We start from the raw sequence: 18,329 nt of genomic DNA on the forward strand, positions 1-18,329 counted from the left end.
GATAAACAAAAAATAGAAAAGGTGCTCATTAAGTGAGTACTGTCCCTTCTGAGCAATGAAGGAAGCAGTGGTCCTGTGGAAAAACTAGTGTGATGTGATATATAATTAAAGCCTGTATCAATGCATATACACAAGGAGCCTAAGTAAGGTTGCACATCAATGTTAATTCTGGCATTTCCTAACTTTTGAATTTTTGACTTTGCAACTTAATATTTTTAATGCAGTTTTGTGTGTGTAGCCCAGTATCCTGTCTTCTATCAGTGGCCAATGCCAGATGCTTCAGAGGGAATGAACAGAACAGGGCACTTTCATCCCCTGATTCATCCCATGTCATCCAGTCCCATGTTCTGGTAGTCAGAGGTTTAGGGACACCAGAGCATGGGATTGAATCCATGACCATTTTATCTAATAGCCATTGATGGACCTATGTTTCATGAATTTATCTAATTCTTTTTTTTTTTTTTTTTAACTCAGTTATATTTTTGGCCTTCACAACAACCACTGGCAATGAGTTCCACAGGTTGACTGTGCGTTGTGTGAAAAAATACTTCCTTTTATTTGTTTTAAACCTGCTGCCTAATAATTTTGGTGGGTGACCCTTGGTGCTTGTGTTATGTGAAAGGATAAATAACACTTTCTTATTCACTTTCTCCACATCATTCATGATTTTATAGACTTATATCAGATCCCACCTTAGTCATCTCTTTTCTGAGCTGAACAGTTCCAGTCTTTTTAATCTCTCCTCAAGTGGAGGCTGTTCCATACCCTTAATCATTTTTGTTGCCCTTCTCTGTACTTTTTCTAATTCTAATATATTTTTTAGAAGGGGTGACCAAAACTGCACGCAGTATTCAGGATGTGGGTGTACCATGTATTATATAGTGGCATTATGATATTTTCTGTCTTCTTATCTCTTTTCTAATGGTGCCTAATATTGTTAGCTTTTTTGACTGCCACTGCACTTTGAGAAGATGTTTTCATAGAACTATACACAACAACTAGAAGATCTCTTTCTGTCTTGATAACAGCTAATTTAGACTCCACCATTTTGAGTGTGTAGTTGGGAGTATATTTTCCAGTATGCACTATTTTGCATTTATCAACGTTGAATTTCATCTGCCATTTTGTTGCCCAGTCACTCAGTTTTGTGAGATCCTTTTGTAACTCTTTGCAGTCAGGTTTGAATAACTATCTTGAGTAATTTTGTATCATCAGCAAACTTTGCCACCTCAATGCGTATTCCTTTTTTTCAAATCATTTATCAATCTGTTGAACAGCGCAAGTCCCAGTACAGATCTTTGGGGGATGCCGTTATTTACCTTCTCCACTGGGAAAAGTGACCATTTATTCCTACCCATTTTTTCCTATCTTTAAACCAGTTACTGATCCATGGGAGGATCTTCCCTCTTATCCCATGACTGCCTGCTTTGCTTAAGAGCCATTGGTGAGGAACCATGTCAAAGGCTTTCTGAAAGTCCAAATATACTACATCCATTGGATCACCCTTGTCCACATGTTTGTTTGACCACCTCAAAAAATTCTAATAGATTGGTGAGGCATGATTTTTCTTTACAAAAGCCATGTTGACTTTTTCCCAGCGATATCATCTTAATCTATCTAATCTTCTGCTCTTTGCTATAGTTTCAACCAGTTTGCCTGGTACCGAAGTTAAGGCTTACCAGCCTGTAAGTGTCAGGATCGCATCTGAAGCCTTTTAAAAAAAAATCATTGTTATGTTAGCTATCCACCAGTTATCTGGTACAGAGGCTGATTTAAGTCATAGGTTACATGCCACAGTTAGTAATTCTGCAATTTCATATTTGAGTTCCTTCAGAACACTTAGGTGAATACCAAGTGGTCCTGGTGACTTATTACTGTTTAATTTATCAATTTGTTCCAAAACCTTCTCTATTGACACCTCAATCTGGGATAGTTCCTCAGATTTGTCACCTAAAAAGAAAGACTCAGGTTTGGGACTCTCCCTCACATCCTCTGCAAAGTAAACTGATGCAAAGAATTCATTTAATTTCTCCACGATGGTCTTGTCTTCCTTGGGCACTCCTTTAGAACCCTGATCATCCAGTGCCCTGATTATCCAAGTGGCTTCTTGCTTCTGATGTACTTACAAAAACTAAACAGCAATTTAATTTAATAAAAACACAATAAGTATCTTGAGTGCCTGGACTTAAATGGTGCAGTATCCTCATTTAAGTCCAGGCACTCCAGTTCACCCATCTTAATATTTTTGTTAAGTTAAGTTTCTTTTATATGGGGACTTTTATTGTTTTATATTTTCCCAGTTGGGATAATCTGAGTACACAGATATGAGTAAATAATTTATTACCAAAGTGTGTCTTACATTTTTTTTTAAACTTTCTACTAAGGATAAGCATAAAAGTGCTGAATACATGGACAGAATAATTTTATTTTCAGGTCTGTTCTTTTGATTCTCAGGGTACCTTTTTTGTTTTCATTAAATTTTGTGTGAGGCTTACCAGTTTACACTGTTGACAAACTATGGTCAGAAAACCAACCTGTGGTCTATTTGTGCTACAAGTCCTGTAGATGCAAATTCCGGGCTTTAACTAAAAACTGTTCTTACCATTTTACTCTTACCCCCACACATAGCTAAAACAGAAAAAATTGGGAAATTGATTGTTTTTAAATCTACAAAAGGAGCAATTCATAGCTTGGTTAATAGGACATCAGTCAGGGATGTAAAGCTGATGTGCAGTTCAGTAACTCATTTGTTACCAGGTACATCTTTCCAGGAGCTCATGTCATCAATGCTTTGGGCTATCTGTTAAGTACTGGGTAGAACTGAAGACGCTGGATTAGAGCTATGAAGCCCTGAATGGCTGGAAACATACATACCTGAAAGACTGCCTCCTTCCCTGTTCTATAGTGCCACAGTTTTGCTCAATGGAGATGTCTGTACTGGAGACTCACTGGTATAGGAGAGGGTGCTGCTGGCCGGGCATTTGCTGTGAGGGCTGCTAAGCTTTGGAATTCATTGAATTCCCTGCTCTGACCTTCAGGGCATGCTGTGAGGCATTTGGTTTTCTCTAGCTGGGAGGGGATTGGAAGGCTGTGTTGGGTGATCTTCCAGGTATTTTTTGCTGCTGTGTTACTGTTAGTAGGTTTGGCTATGTTAATTAAGGGTTAAATGGGGGAAGGTTACAGGAGTGGTCTGTTTCATAGTTGTATAGCTATTTGTCAGGGTATACCTAAAGCAAAGGACGGGCACTCATTTTTAATGGCTATGTGTATAAATCCAAATAAATAGTTTTTCTCCTTTTTTTTTTTTTTCCTGTTAGCATTTGTACACAGTCGGTTTGCATCGGTGTTTTCCTGTTAGCTGACCTGTTTATGGAATTTCCAGCACCAGTGTGAGGGCCTGGCTGTAACATTGCTGGTTATGAATATAAAGTGAAGCTGCAATGTGGCTGATAGTTGGAGCAAATCATGGACAGGAATGTTTTTTATTTAACATTGACTGAAGAAGGGAGCCAGTACAATGAGGGCCAATAGTACTTTTTTTCATAGATTGATTTTTGTTGATAGTTTGAAAAAAAATATCTTCTTGGGTCTGTGACTACCATATACATAAACTTTGATGAAATCTGTTCACAGAATTAATGTAATAAACATAGGAGGATAACAAGATAGGCACTGAAGATGTGAAAGAAGATTTATTACAGCATAAGAAGCTATATGAAAAAAATGTCTGTCTTAGGAGAGTAAGCTCGGAAGAAGTCTTTTACTTAGGGGCTTTGCATTGATACCAGGCAAACCTCATGATGTTCAAAGTTTTCGGAACCTCTCCGACTGTATTTTAGATTAATAAAACCATAACCTTTTTTCCCCTCTCATTCCCGCCCAGTTTTTTTCCAAAGGAGATTCAATTTTTAGTACGTTTTTTCCCCCTAGCTAAATGGAAGTGTATGCTATGCCTTGGCATAGAAGAACTTCTCACATTCAAAAGTTAGGCTAGTGCCAAGTGAATACCCTGCTATGCTCTGCTCTTTTTTCAGTCTCTCCAACATGAACATGCATTCACATGTAATTTGTTCAAGTCAAATTTTAAATCTATGAAGCTGGAGGATGGATCTTATTAGGCAAGTTGATTTTGCCCAACCCTAATTGACATTCCAGGTCTTCAAATGCCAGAAAATTCAAGCTACCCTTCTGGTATCACAGGGTATGTCTATGCTGCAATTAAAAACCCGCAATTGGCTCGTGCCAGCTTCAGTCTTGCCGGTCTCAAGCCAAAGGGTTGTTTAATTATGGTGTAGACCTCCCTGCGAGGTGTGGGGGGATGTCCGAGAGCTGCGCTGCAGCCTGAGCCCAAACATCTACACCACACTCAAACAGCCCCTTGGCTCAAGTCCCGTGAGTCCGAGACAGCTGGCAAGGGTCAGCTGCGGGTTTTTAATTGCAGTGTAAACATACCCACAGAGATCACACTGTCTTATATTTGTTTGAGATAAGGACAGTTACTGTATGCAGGCCTTGGAAATGGTGATCCAAAATGGTGAATGTGTTCATCTTTTTTTTTTTTTTTTAATAGTTAAAAATGCCCATTTTAAGCTTCTGTGAACTAGATACACCTCTACCTCGATATAACGCGACCTGATATAACACGAATTTGGATATAACGTGGTAAAGCAGTGCTCCGGGCGGGCGGGGCTGCGCACTCCGGTGGATCAAAGCAAGTTCAATATAACACGGTTTCACCTATAACGCGGTAAGATTTTTTGGCTCCCGAGGACAGCGTTATATCGAGGTAGAGGTGTAGTTATTTTCTTCATCTGTTTCAAAACTCACATTCTGAAGGAAAGTCATGGTAGTGCCAGTACATAGGGCAAATGATTTCTTACTATTGTTGATATGATGCTCAATAAACTGACTTGGATTATGATAACTATGATTCCCACATGGAGAGCATAGTTCTGAACTGAGAATAAAAGTAGGTGTAGAATGCAAGCAGTGTAATGAGATTGCCAATTGGCACCTGATATGTTTATTGAGCCCTGGGAGTCACTAGAGTAATGTGGCTTTGAGTCTGTGTGATTTTAGCTGACAAGGGTATCTCCCTAGTTTCCATTTGAAAAGTGGCTGTCTTTTAAATCTGACATCATACTGAGAAAACATTGATTTCTTTGGAATGATTTAAATCACCAGTAGGCTATAGATCTTTCAGAGGGAGAAAGCAAAGTAGAAGCTTTTACTGTATGACAGTAAATAAGAGTGTTTCATTGTACTTGGACTAGTTTGACCTTAAAAAACTGTTCCCGCTATAAGCAAGAGCTATTTGCATTGTCCTCAAAACCCAGACAGCAGGGGTAGCCTTGGTCCTGTACTTTCACAATATAACCATCCTGCCTCTCAAGAGCCTGCCTGGGAGATGGGACACAGAACATCTCCAGATGTTTTTCAGATTATGAAACCTGAGGTTCAGATTATGTTGCTCACTGCATTTGGTACACTGCTCTGATAAGGTAGAGGAAAATCACCCTTGAACATCTAACTGCTTGATTTTTGCAGAGGTGGGTTTTTAATGCATAAGCAGGTGTTTGCACAGAAACTAGAGAACCATTGAAAACATGGGATTGTGAATTCATGAAGCATGAGTTCTTTCTTGGATACATAGAAGGCTATTAGGAGAGGGATGAATAAAATTCAGGCTCAACTTCCATTTTTTAATAATACTGTTTATTAAAATTTTACATAGTGATAATACAAAACAAAAATGTCAGGTAATTACACATCCATGAAAAATAAAACATGACACCTTGGTTACTAATGCATCAAAAATGTAAAATATGCAATGCTGTTGCATAAAAATCTTGATCTAATACCTCGTACAAATGATCTTATTACACATTAAATCCAGGATGGAAAGAAAGACAGCTTTGAATTTTGAGGAAGTAAATGAACCTAATCATCAATATTAAGAATAGGCTGGAAATCTAGCCAAGAAGGCAATAAGATACTTGATTTTAACTGCTCAGATTCATGCTGTCCCGAGAAGCAGGGGATGGATTCTATCCATCCATACTTTTATTCTAAGTGTCAGAAACAAGAAGGGCCTCACTGTAAGCAAACCTCATGAGTCTATTGTGCCTTTTATATCATGACTTTGAAATTAGCATTAAGTGACTGAATCAGAACAGGGACTAACATGGTTGATGCATGTGTAAAAAAAAAAAAACTGTCTACAAATTTGTATTAGCAATGGTCTTGAACGAAAATCAACACTTCTCAATTTAGAAATAGTTTGGCTCTCTGGGCCAAACTTCTTGGCTCACCTAAGGATAGATATGTATTATATAGTACATCAGAGAGAGACTCAGCTGTGAGCAGAGTGGTATATTTTTGCATACATAAACACACAATAAACTAGGGATCTGCTTGAGATGGCAAGAGTTCACTCTCTATGATTGGTCCTTCTTTTTTCTTCACTGGCGACATCCTATGAAACAAAGACGTCACCAGCTTCAAGACAAATGTGTCTTATTAGAATACATTGGTTCAAAGCTGCTAGTCCATCTCTGGATTCTTCTTGTGATTTAACTGCACGAAGGCTTATTCACCATATTAGTCACTGGCCTGTTGTACACCGTTTCTTTGTTGTCAGATTAGTATTCTTGGTATTATTATTTGTTTGTGTTACAGCAGTGCCCAGATGCCCCATAATGGCCTGATTTTGGGATTGTACTGACACATAGTAAGAAGCAGTCACTGCCCCAAGTTGCTTAGCGTCTGATAGATATACCAGGCAAAGTGTGGAAGAAAGGAAGTAGTCTAATCCACATTTTTATAAATAGGGAACTGAAGACTATTAATCTAGAGTTGGTAACTTCAGTGAAGTTTTCGAGGGATTGTGACAACACACGACACAGTCTCCACAAGGGTGTTCCTTTGGGGATGTGATTGTGCCCCCCCCCCAAATATAATGCTTATAAAAGACCTAATAACATGGGCTAGAGTCAGCCATGTTATGGGCAGGGGCTGTGTGAATTCCTCGGCATAGTTCTGTGACAACACCTTAGTCCTGACCTGTTTGAGCCTTCAGCCTCTCTTCAGCAAAGACTGCCTGTCATGCCAAACTCTGTGATGTTTTGGTGATGTGCATGAAGTGGAACTAATATGGAGATATTACATTTATTTTCACTTGCAACCTAAGCTGGGTCTCCACAGATGAAAATGTGCTCTGTAAACTGCTTTTGCCCTATTATGAACTAGTGACGGGTGAAAATTAAAATGTTTAGGTGGGTGGGCTAAGTTAGATATCTCAAGTCTGAACACTTATCTGGAATCTCTGGGATTCAAGAAAACAGCTTCTGAGTTTTCAACATAGATGCACTTGTGAGCATATAATTCTAGAAAGGGGGCTTTGTTTCTCTTGTCTCTTTGAGTTCTCTCTCACCCTGCTCTCATGCTCTTTCTCTTTCTAAGGCAATTCCTCCACATGTGGAGGAAGGCAAGTATAGACTGCATACATGCAACCCTCCCACTTCGCAGTTCCACTGTGCATTGCTTATTACTCCTGTTTAGGGAATAATGCTTACGCTGTTTTAGTGAGCAGGTGCAGGAACCACAAGTTGTTGAAGTTTATGTAGTGCTGCATTTGACCACAGAAGCCAAACAAGAGTGTGGAGAAAACCCCATAGACACCTTTTTAGGAATAAACAATCTCCTTGCTTCTTTCCTGACTTTGGATTCACTTAACATATTTATTTTACTGCATGTTACACCAGTTTCTTTGTTATAGTATCAGTATTGCCAACTTCAAGCATTCAAAAATCATGAATCGATCCCGCCCCAAATCATGAAATTGTCTTAAATCATGAGATTTTAAAAATATTACAATTTGGCTTTTTTTTCTTTGTGATCTGGTTTCTGAGCCTTTAAGCTGCAGTCAGGTCATGTTTTCAAGTTTTGCTCTGCAACCATAAAGGCTAGAAACTTACATGAGAAACTTAACTTTCATGTTTTTTAAAAAGTCAGTCTCACGTAACTCCAATAAAATCATGAGAGTTGGCAACACTGCAATATGTAAAAGGCAAAACTAAGGCAGCTTTGCAGTACCACAGTTACAATTAGTGTTCAGTGCTCCACTGTCTTATATTCTCCAGGAACTGAAGGGGGAACAAATGAGTTGTCCTTGTTTTGTCCAATCCACTGTCAAGAGAGCCTTAAACTGTTTTGTGAGACCTGTGATGTCCTTACTTGCCGCAACTGCCTTCTGACCGAACACAAGGAACACAGGTACCAAACATGAATTCCTGATTGACCCCACCTAAAAACAGTTAACGTGGCCTTGAGGTGGCAGAGCTGCATTTCCTATCAATATAGTCACCAAAAATCAAGGAAATCACAGGTTAATACAGCTTTAACAGGCATGCCAAACTCAATTCACATGCCTTGCACCCAAACAGCTTAATACCCAGACACGCTCACAGACTCTGCAGCTCATACCCTTCCAATTCCAGTATCTACCCAACCACCAGGTGCACATCCAGTTCCTCACAATCAGAGTGAATTCTGGCCTTGGCATAGTTAAGATATCTCACCAATAGACATACTTTTATTTAAAGAGTCTATAATGTATTATTTTTACAAAAAGATATTCTGAGGTCAACATTGTGAGTTTGACTGTGATTGTGAGAAGGTGTGTGTGTGCCATGGGAAGTTTTTATGTCGAAATTGAAGGAGATTTTTGTGAGGTGAGTCTGTGACTATGTTTGGGTACTAATGCATGGGACAGGATGGGTGGGATACAGAGGTGTTGGATGTGGGGGGATATAGAGGGTTTGTGATTGGAAGGGAAGGTGGGAGCATGGCAAGGGGTTAGAAGGGAAGCAGAAGAATATGGGAAGCAAGTAAATGTGGGCAGTGAAACTGACATCTGTTTTACTGCAGCCTATATTTGTGCAGACAGTCTGTGTGTTTAGGTGGTAGATGTGGTGTGCATGTGCAAATACAGGACGGGTGCTTTTTGAGGTTTCGGTGCACCATTTTGGATGCTCAGATTGAGGTCCCTTTGAATTTTTTTCTATAAATACTAGTTTCTCATCAGTGCAGTCCAGCAGCTCAGGGTGTGAGCTAGTAATGTGGCCTGTAAGGTTTGTATTGCATATATTAGCAAAGAATATTTTTTTTGAAATAAATCCATATGAAATACAAACCTGGCTTCTCTAACTGTCTGTGTGTGTGTCCCTAGTTGCTCCTCTCCTAAATAGATTGATCCCAACTATGTTTTTATCTAGGGCTTAGGCACATCCACTTACTTAAGGCAAGACCATGCATGGACCGTTGTGTAGAGGAGAAGAAGGGGTGCAAGGACCCATGTAAAAGCCAGGCATAGCTGGAATCTTTGTGGAGGAGTGTAGGGATTGTTCCTTTCCAACTCCCTTGTTGGGGGTTCATAGCCTTCCAGAGGCTGTGGAGGAAAGCCCCTTGCTCTGCCCTATGTGCTCACCAGCAGAGCTTGCTGGCCGCACAGAGAGAAATAGTAAACTGCATCCAATAAAAGAGTGTAGCAGCAGGTGGAAAATAACAATGGGCAAATTCTTTTGGGATTGGTGCAGCTCCCAGTGTGTCCTGGCAGGCACAACTGAGCTCTTAATTCTATTCTGATTTATTATTAATCTGCTAAGTAACGACAATGCCTTATTGTAAGCTAGCAAAGAAGGAAAAATATTTAGGGAAGACTTGATGAATGACTAATTTGTGAACAGAACAGGAATCCATGTGAAAACTTCCCTCCTTTCCCAGGTTCATGCATCTTGAAGAGGCTTTGCAAAATCAGAGGGTTATCCTAGAAAATGTAACAGCCAAAGTGGAAGAGAGAAAAACTGGGATGCAGGTCTCAGCTAAACAGATTGAAGACAGGTAACTGTTGCACATGAAAGGAGGTATTCAGTAAAAATCCTATTTCAGCTAAAATGCAGCTAACCAGTGGTAGCTAAAGATGCTAGATTTTTTTCTTTAAAAGTAGAAAATAATAGATTAAATATCTCAAATATACATATGCAGTTAAACAGGCAAAGATGCCTTTTCTCAGTACTACAGATCTGGGGCAGGCTGAAGGAACATATGACAATTGATTGCAACTTCCAAAGATATTTTGATATTATCTAGTAATACCAAAGTAGAACAGGAAAAGATCAGAGCTATCTATTATATAAAACTCTAGTACTTGTTTTTTCAAGAAACCTGGCAAGCAAGCTACAGTTAAAGACATGAACTAAGGCCATGTCTACACTAGCGCTTATGTTGGCAAAACTTATGTTGCTCAGGAGTGTGAAAAAAACACCTCCCGGAATGACATAAGTTTCACTGGCATAAGTGGTAGTGTATACAGCGCTATGTTGGCAGAAGAGCTTCTCCCGCTGACATAGCTACTGCCGCTCGTTGGGGGTGGTTTAATTATATCGATGGGAGAGCTCTCCCATTGGCATAGAGCGGCTACACGGGAGATCTTACAGTGGCACAGTTGCATTAGTACAGCTGTGCCGCTGTAAGATCTCTAGTGTAGGCATAGCCTAAATGATGTAACAGTAGAAGATAGTTCATTATATGAACTGATGTTCAGTTACTTATGCTGGGTTTGTTTGCTGTCAGTCCAATTAATGGGAAAGTTGAGATCACTTTTAAAACCCTCAAACCCATATAAATCCATCTATACCAGGGGTCGGCAACCTTTCAGAAGTGGTGTGCCGAGTCTTCATTTATTCACTCTAATTTAAGGTTTCGCGTGCCAGTAATACATTTTAACGTTTTTAGAAGGTCTCTTTCCATAAGTCTATAATATATAACGAAACTATCGTATGTTAAGTGGCAGTGTGAGTGCCACTGAAAATCAACTCGTGTGCCGCCGTCGGCACGCATGCCATAGGTTGCCTACCCCTGATCTATACTGTAGTTTAGTATGAAGTAATTAATTAGACATTAATTTTTCTGAAGATAAATTAAACATTTATTTGAGACTATTGTTTTTCTTTATTTTGTCCCTCTTTTGTCAGTTGTCCATCTGAAGCATGTGAGGGTTTCTTGTATGCAGAGGGTAGATGTAGTTTTCTCTGTTCCCTAGGGAGAAGAATAAAGCATGTAGAATATTCTTAGGCTTATCAGGAAATGTCAGTAAACATTAATTTCACTGTACAAACCAAAAACAAAAAATTTCCAGCGATGATCATTGAAATTTACAGATCGGCAAAATAAGAAAAATGCTGCTTGAGAACTTATGAGAGTTTTGATTTAATTATATTTACTTTGTACATTTTGACATGTGACATTGGCAATTTGTGTTTAATGGTTATAAAGGTTTAATTTATTGAATCTCAATGTCTTCTGTCATTAAATAATTATTGTCAGACCACCGCATAATTTCTCACAACTGTGAAAATTTAAATAGATGAAAATTTTTACAAATACTTAAAAATCATAATTTTGTGCAACTGTGAAAATTTAAATAGATACCAATAAAAATGCTTAAAAACATCAATATTATCCATCAAAATTATAAAAAATAAAATTGAATTCTGCCAACCTTAAATATCTTGACTTGTGCTGTGTATATGAAGCAATTTTAGAGGACCAGTGGGGAAGTGTTTGAGAGCCTGATCTAGTTCCACTGAAATCAGTGGGAATCGTTCCATTAGCTTCAGTGGAAGCTGGATAGGGCCCTGAGTCTGTTATCAGTTCTCAAATCTGTTCTCCTTGTCATTAATAACTTTCAAATGCTGAATAAATGGAATGCTGATTGATTCATGAAGGTGTATTTATACTTTCCCCACAGGTTATTTGAAGTAAAACATTTACACAGAAAAGTGGAAAATCAGATCAAAATGGCCAAGATGGTTTTGATGAATGAAATCAATAAACGAACAAATGCCCTTCTAGAGCAACTTGAGGTAAGTGAGAATGATACCAGTGATACTGAAAATTGGTTTAACAAGAGAGTTTTTCTGACATTGCCTTGGCAAGTTAAATCCTAACCCCAGCCAGAAGAAAGAATACGTCTTGTGTAAGTTATAGTGCATCAGTTAAACAAAATATTTTTTATCTCAAACGTAAAATGGGATCATAGTCAGAAAGGTAACTATGAAAAATGGCACGTTATTTGCTCCTTGTGGGCCAGCCACATTTTCATATGTGGTTACAACGGCTGTGCCTACAAAATGCATGGCACCCAGAGATGCCCTTGAATCTATTGCCACTGACTTCCTGTTTTCATGTACCAATGTGGAGTTTGCACAGGCACCTGTTACACCATCCTTTGAATATTAGACTCTCTGGTCCACATTCTGGAAAGTGACCTGCAATTTTGGATGCTTCAGCTTTCAGGCATTTTGATACCATCTCTGTGCCTGTCTGTCTATGATACCAATGGGGTTGCTTATGAGCTTAAAGCTGAGCATGTGTGTAAACGCTTTGATCAGGGCCACAGTGCTCAGCACTTTTCAGGGTTGAGCTCCCGTCGGTTCCTGTGGAACTTGGAAGTGTCTGTTGACTAAGAAGGGAATCTATCTGTTAGCTCTGCTGTCTCTTTCTACTTGATGGTTCAAAGAGGTTCCAAATTTTCAGCAAGTGCCCATCCAGACAATGCCTTTTACGATACACACTGACTGTATGTAGTAAGTATATCTGAACGCTGGCTAAAGTTATGCAGAACATGCTATTTCTCATTATCACCAGAGAATTACCAGCGAGAGGAAACAGAAGTTGGAGCAACAACTTCAAGGCATCATGGTTTTAAACAGGCAGTTTGAACACGTGCAGAACTTTATCAACTGGGCAGTGTGCAGTAAAAACAGCATTCCATTCCTCTTCAGTAAGGAACTGGTAAGAGTAATACCCACTGTCTGAGTGAGAGGAAATTGTGCAGTGGTACAAGATCCAGAAAGGGTAACTTAATTAGGAAAATAGTGAATCAGAAAGAAATGGGTGGGAGAAGCCTCGTGAACCGTGCAGGAGCCATAAGTCAGGGATCAGGGAGCCCTAAAAAGATAGGAATCTACCAGGGCACTCTGCACACAAGGCCGGGGTACAGGGGAAAGCCAGATTCAGAATGGGGCTCTTGTTACCTGTAAATAAAAACTAAGAGAAAACATATTGTGCAGCACAAAATATATCTGAATGTTGTCTGAGAGCTGAGAAGCTAGAGGAGCTTTGTATGATATTAGGCTAAATTCATTCCCGGTCAATGACTCTTTTAAGGATTTAATGTTTCTTCAACATTAAACTATAATGATTTTAAATCTACTGGATGAAACAATGATCCTTTGATTTTTTGCCAGATTGTGTTTCAGATACAGCATTTGCTGGAGACAAATTGTAGCACAGAAGTAGGCCCTCCTTGGAAGATCAGATTCACTTGGGACCCTTCTTTCTGGACTAAACAACTGTCCAATTTAGGTAAGAAAAATACAGCCTGATGACTATGATTTTCTGTATTAGCTAAGTGCTCAGAGCTGTACTAGACACACAGATAAAGAAAGCCCCTGCCTCAAAGAGCTTTCCTTAGCTTAGTTAAGAAATTGTAGAGGGCATGATAGTGTAAAATATAGTGTCTCGTTAAGCCTTATTTCATTGCCATGGGACACTTCAAACCAGCTGAACGGCACTAAATGTTAAGTATTATTACACTGTGATGTACAATATATCAGCTGTCCAAGAAAAAAAGTGTCTGAATGGCGCTGTAGATGTAAAGAACTTACACAGAATACTATGTGATGGTATATCATTAATAATAAAATCCCTTTTAAAATATGAGGCACCCAGGTGGTAAGTGCTGACTTAGTTAGATAAGGTCATGACAAAATATGACCCCTTTGGTTATATGGGAGTTGCACAATAATAAACTATGCAACTGACATTACTTTGGCTTTGTGAAGAGTGGTGGTGGGGATGTCTTTGTGTAAATTTCACCAATTATGGTCAGAAAACAGAACAGCTAATATACATGCAACTCAGAGGAGTAAAAGACACAGGAAGACATTACAGATTTTCAGGAACATTCACTTACCTTATTTTATAATGATAATATACAGAATACAATGACATAGCAAGCTGTTTGTGTGCTTTATTATGTAATACACAAGGTGGGTGTGGTAATACCTTATATGGACACTATAGGACACCCCATAAAAGGTTTAACCTCACCCACCTTATTTCTCATATCCTGGGACCAGTTTGGCTAGAACAACTTATGATGTAATGACGTATTAATTTCAAGCTGTTTGCTATGTGAGCGTGTCCTAATTATTTGAAAGGTTATTATGAGAAGGAAATAAGTGAAGGGTAAGAGATGGACCTGTTAATTCCAGTTTTTATTAGAATACATTAAAACAAAACCCAAACCACAAATTATAAGTTACACTCTGTAGATGCCTTTGTTATTCTTGCTATATATTTGATTGAACATAAACATTTTACTGAAATGACAAACATTGTAGTAACACTCAATGCCAAATTCAAATCAAGAGTTTTATCTTTGCTTGTTTTATGCCAAATACTGTTCTGAGCAAACTGGCCCCATCCTCCCTAGCAAGTGGCAGCTTTGTACCATTCCAGTGGCCCTAAAGTCAGCCTAGTCAGCCAGTGGAGGATTTTCTGGGTGGAAAAGAGCCACTGTAGCAAGTCCTACACCATTCCCTCCTATCTTCCACAGAGTGGCCTTGGCTGGGGCATCCCTATGCTGCCGGAAAGGCCTTGGGACCTGATCAGTGCCTGGCACAGTCAGGATTGGGGGGCACAAAGGTGGCTTAAAGACAACTTTGTCCCACACTGCAGTGGATGCACAAGACATGATGGACCTAAGGATCCAGCCAGTTGTATATCTATTTATATAATATATATACATACATTTCATCTTGTGCCTTCCACCTGCTATACATTTGCTGGCTGCAGTAGGTTTTTCCAGTAATTCAGTTCAGTCTTCTGATCAAAGATCTAAAAGGTCATTCCTCATCCCATTTTAAGACATTTAACACTAGACTGCATAAAGCACTAGAAAATATACTGTAGGAAATAATCCTATACTCTCAGGGGGGTTGACAAGATCACTTCATAGGCTGTGTCTGTCTCTGTCTTCTGTGATTTTATGATTCTCTTCTACATGACATCCATCCAATTTATTTGTCTTACTTTCATTCTGAAAACAAATGTTCTGTGTGTCTATGTTTATGGATGAGAACATATGTTTATACATTAGTAAAAATGGTAGCTTTGGCCACATCCATCAGTTAAAATAATGGGAGTTGAGTGGCAATTTTTCAAAGCAGTGACTGGTGTTTTAACCATGAGTCCGACTGACATCAGTGGGAGTTTTGTGTGATTTTAAAATCATGCAAAATTCTTAGAAAATGTATCCTCGATGGTTTTGTTTAGTGGAAAAGATAGAAGAAAATGAGAAATTATCCTGAAGGGCTTTTTAAACAGGATCTGAGTAATTTCAAAATTGAACCTGAGACAAAGAAATTGCCTTTGTAGAATTTACCCATAAAGTAGTAAATTAAACAATTTGTCAAGATCCCAGTTCATTGGCTAGGAACAAGTGAAGATAGCAGTTAATTGTAGTGAAAGTAATTGTACTGCTTTCACAGGTAGCTTAACAATGGAAGGTGGACACACTCCTCATTCAGATGTCCCAACCTATGGAAATATACAAGGACTACAGACATCAATGTATCATGGACAACATTCGCCAGCACCACAGCTTGAGGCTATCAATAACCAGTCACATCCGTTTCCACCTCCTGTTCAGTCTCCTGCACCAGTGTGTTGCTCCCATTGCTTCAACATTCCTCACATGAATAAGGGTCAGTGTCCTCAGCACCATATGAGCCATCATCAGAATTTTAGACAGCCTCTTGAAATGCAGCAGCAGCCGCCACCGCATTTCCCACTGCAATACAACGTTCAGCAGCATGAAAAAGAGCAGAGGGGCACACCTCAGCCTTTGAAAATAATGCAGCCTTGTCTAGAGCAGCCATCCCATTCAGAGCAGGATAATGTATCTGTAAGGATGGGGAAACATTTGCAAGCTCAGCAGCCCCAGCAGACTCCACATCCAGTTTACACGGTTCCCCCACAAGATATTCATCAGGTTCACTCTGGTCATGTGCAACAATTGCACACACAGCCTGCTTTGCAAACTCCAACTGTGCAAGTGCAGCTTGGTCATCTTCAGAAGCTGAAGCTTAACCACATGCAGCAGCAGCAACCACATCCACCGCCTCCCACGACAAGTCAGAATGAAAACGCTCATGAACAAGTCATACAACAGAGTCTGGACATAATGCACCACCAATTTGAACTGGAAGAAATGAAAAAGGATTTGGAGCTTCTCCTTCAGGCTCAAGGACAACCAAGCTTGCAGCTGAATCAAGCCAAACAGCCTCAGCATGTTCAGCAAACCATTGTTGGACAGATAAACTACATAGTGAGGCAACCAGCCCCAGTTCAACAGCAAATCCAAGATGAAGTGCAACAAGTAAGTTCTCCAGAGCATCCCTTCCCCCCTCAATGCATTTAGTCAGCACTGGCTCAGAGTTTGAGACTGAGATTATAAATGTAGCTATTTCAGCGTTATTAACCAAATTATTGTAAATGCAACAGATCTGATAGCAGCTTTAGTTGTGAAGCATAACTCAGGTGAGTGTTGAGATTTTATTTTTTGGAATATGCTAATTAAATGTATGGAAATCACTTTACCACCATTTTGGGTGGTTAAAACTTTATTATTTACAGTACAAGTTATTTTGTGAATATTTGTGTAACAGTACGGACTCATGGCCTCAACTGAGATCAGGGCCTTGTTGTGCTAGGTTCTGTACATAGACAACAAGAAGTAGTTCCTGTTCCAAAGATCTTACATTCTAAATAGACAAGACAAACAAAAGGTGTGAGAAAATAAGTGTTGTTATCCCCATTTTACAGATGGGGAACTGAAGGACAGAGATATTAAATGACCTGCCGCAGATCACACAGGAAGTTTGTTGCAGAGCTGGGAACAGAGACCAGGTCTCCTGAGCCACAGTCCAGAGCCTTAATCACAAAACCACTCTACCTTTCTTTTGCTACATACAGGGGTGGCCAAACTTACTGACCCTCCGAGCCGCATACAGTAATCCTTAGAAGTTCGAGAGCCGCAAGACATGCACAACCTGCCCCATGGGCCAGCGCCTGCTGGGGCATGGGGCTAAAGCCCTTACATCCCCCTCCCTGCAGGGCAGAAGCCCCTAGTCCCACCACCCCGCCGCAGGGCAGAAGCTCCTAGTCCCACCACCCCGCAGCAGGGCAGAAGCCCCAAGCTCCCCTCGCCCAGTCTGGTAGTCAAAGAATGGGGGGTGCACGGGGGGCTCCATGAGCTGCATTTTAAATGTAAAAGAGCCACATGCAGCTCAGGAGCCACAGTTTGGCCATGCCTGCTACATATCATCAGTAAATGACAACGTCACATGGACAAGTGAAGGGAATAAAACAGAGTCAGAGCTGTATAGGTGATGGGTTATAGTAAGTGTACATTCCCTGTTAGCTGATTTTTCAACCAGCAGGAGACCACACTAGATAATACACTAGAATTCTATAAAATGAGCCATATCCTCCCCTTCCTGCCCTCAGTCAGAACCATATAATTAAAGTCTAGAACTGAGCCTGCTGGTGGCCATGGTGGCCACCCAGGGCAATATGGCTGAGCGCTTCCCAGACCCCATTAGGCAAAGCCTGCACAAAGAGATGGCTCTTGCAATGCACTCAAAAGATGGTGGGAGTTCAGGAAGATCTCCCAAGAAATGAATTCCACAGTCATGATTCTTTCACTTGGTAAACTCTGCGCAGGCCTAAGTTCTGTAAACTCTGACCATCTTCCAAAGTGCTCACATTGGTTTTAGCTGTCATGGCAGATAGTGTGTGGGAATACCTGGATTTTAGACCATTCAAGGTAGATTCTGTGCAGGATTTTTCCCATGATATGCTAAGGCTATGTCTACACTATGGACTTGACAGCAGCACACCTGTACTGCTGCGGCTGGGCTGCTGTGCGGTCTCCGGTGTAGCGCTCTATGCCTGGAGGAGAGAGCTCTCCCACCGGCATAATTAAACCACTCCCGAGTGGCAGTAGCTATGTCAGCAGGAGATCGTCTCCTGCCGACATAGCGCTGTTCATGCCAGCGCTTTTGTCGGTGAAACTTGTATTGGTCAGGGGTGTGTTTTTTTCACACCCCTGACTGACAAAAGTTTTGCCAACTAAAGTACTAGTATAGACAAAGCCTAAGAGGGAGATCAGTTTGTGTCTGTCTGTCTGTCTCTCTCTG

The 18,329-nt window shown here is 40.1% G+C and overlaps 1 protein-coding gene across 1 annotated transcript in view; it reads left to right on the plus strand.

The window, feature by feature from the left end:
• Positions 1-18,329, plus strand: part of TRIM66 (tripartite motif containing 66) — a 65,254-nt gene that overhangs the window by 22,824 nt on the left and 24,101 nt on the right. Inside the window, exons 4-9 of the mRNA XM_065404305.1 lie at positions 8,142-8,274; positions 9,784-9,900; positions 11,810-11,924; positions 12,709-12,855; positions 13,311-13,428; positions 15,618-16,507. Coding sequence (XP_065260377.1) covers positions 8,142-8,274; positions 9,784-9,900; positions 11,810-11,924; positions 12,709-12,855; positions 13,311-13,428; positions 15,618-16,507 — 1,520 coding nt within the window. The remainder of the gene's footprint in view (positions 1-8,141; positions 8,275-9,783; positions 9,901-11,809; positions 11,925-12,708; positions 12,856-13,310; positions 13,429-15,617; positions 16,508-18,329) is intronic.

This window comes from Emys orbicularis, chromosome 4 (genome assembly GCF_028017835.1).
Source record: "Emys orbicularis isolate rEmyOrb1 chromosome 4, rEmyOrb1.hap1, whole genome shotgun sequence".
In the NCBI taxonomy this organism is placed as follows: Eukaryota; Metazoa; Chordata; order Testudines; family Emydidae; genus Emys; species Emys orbicularis.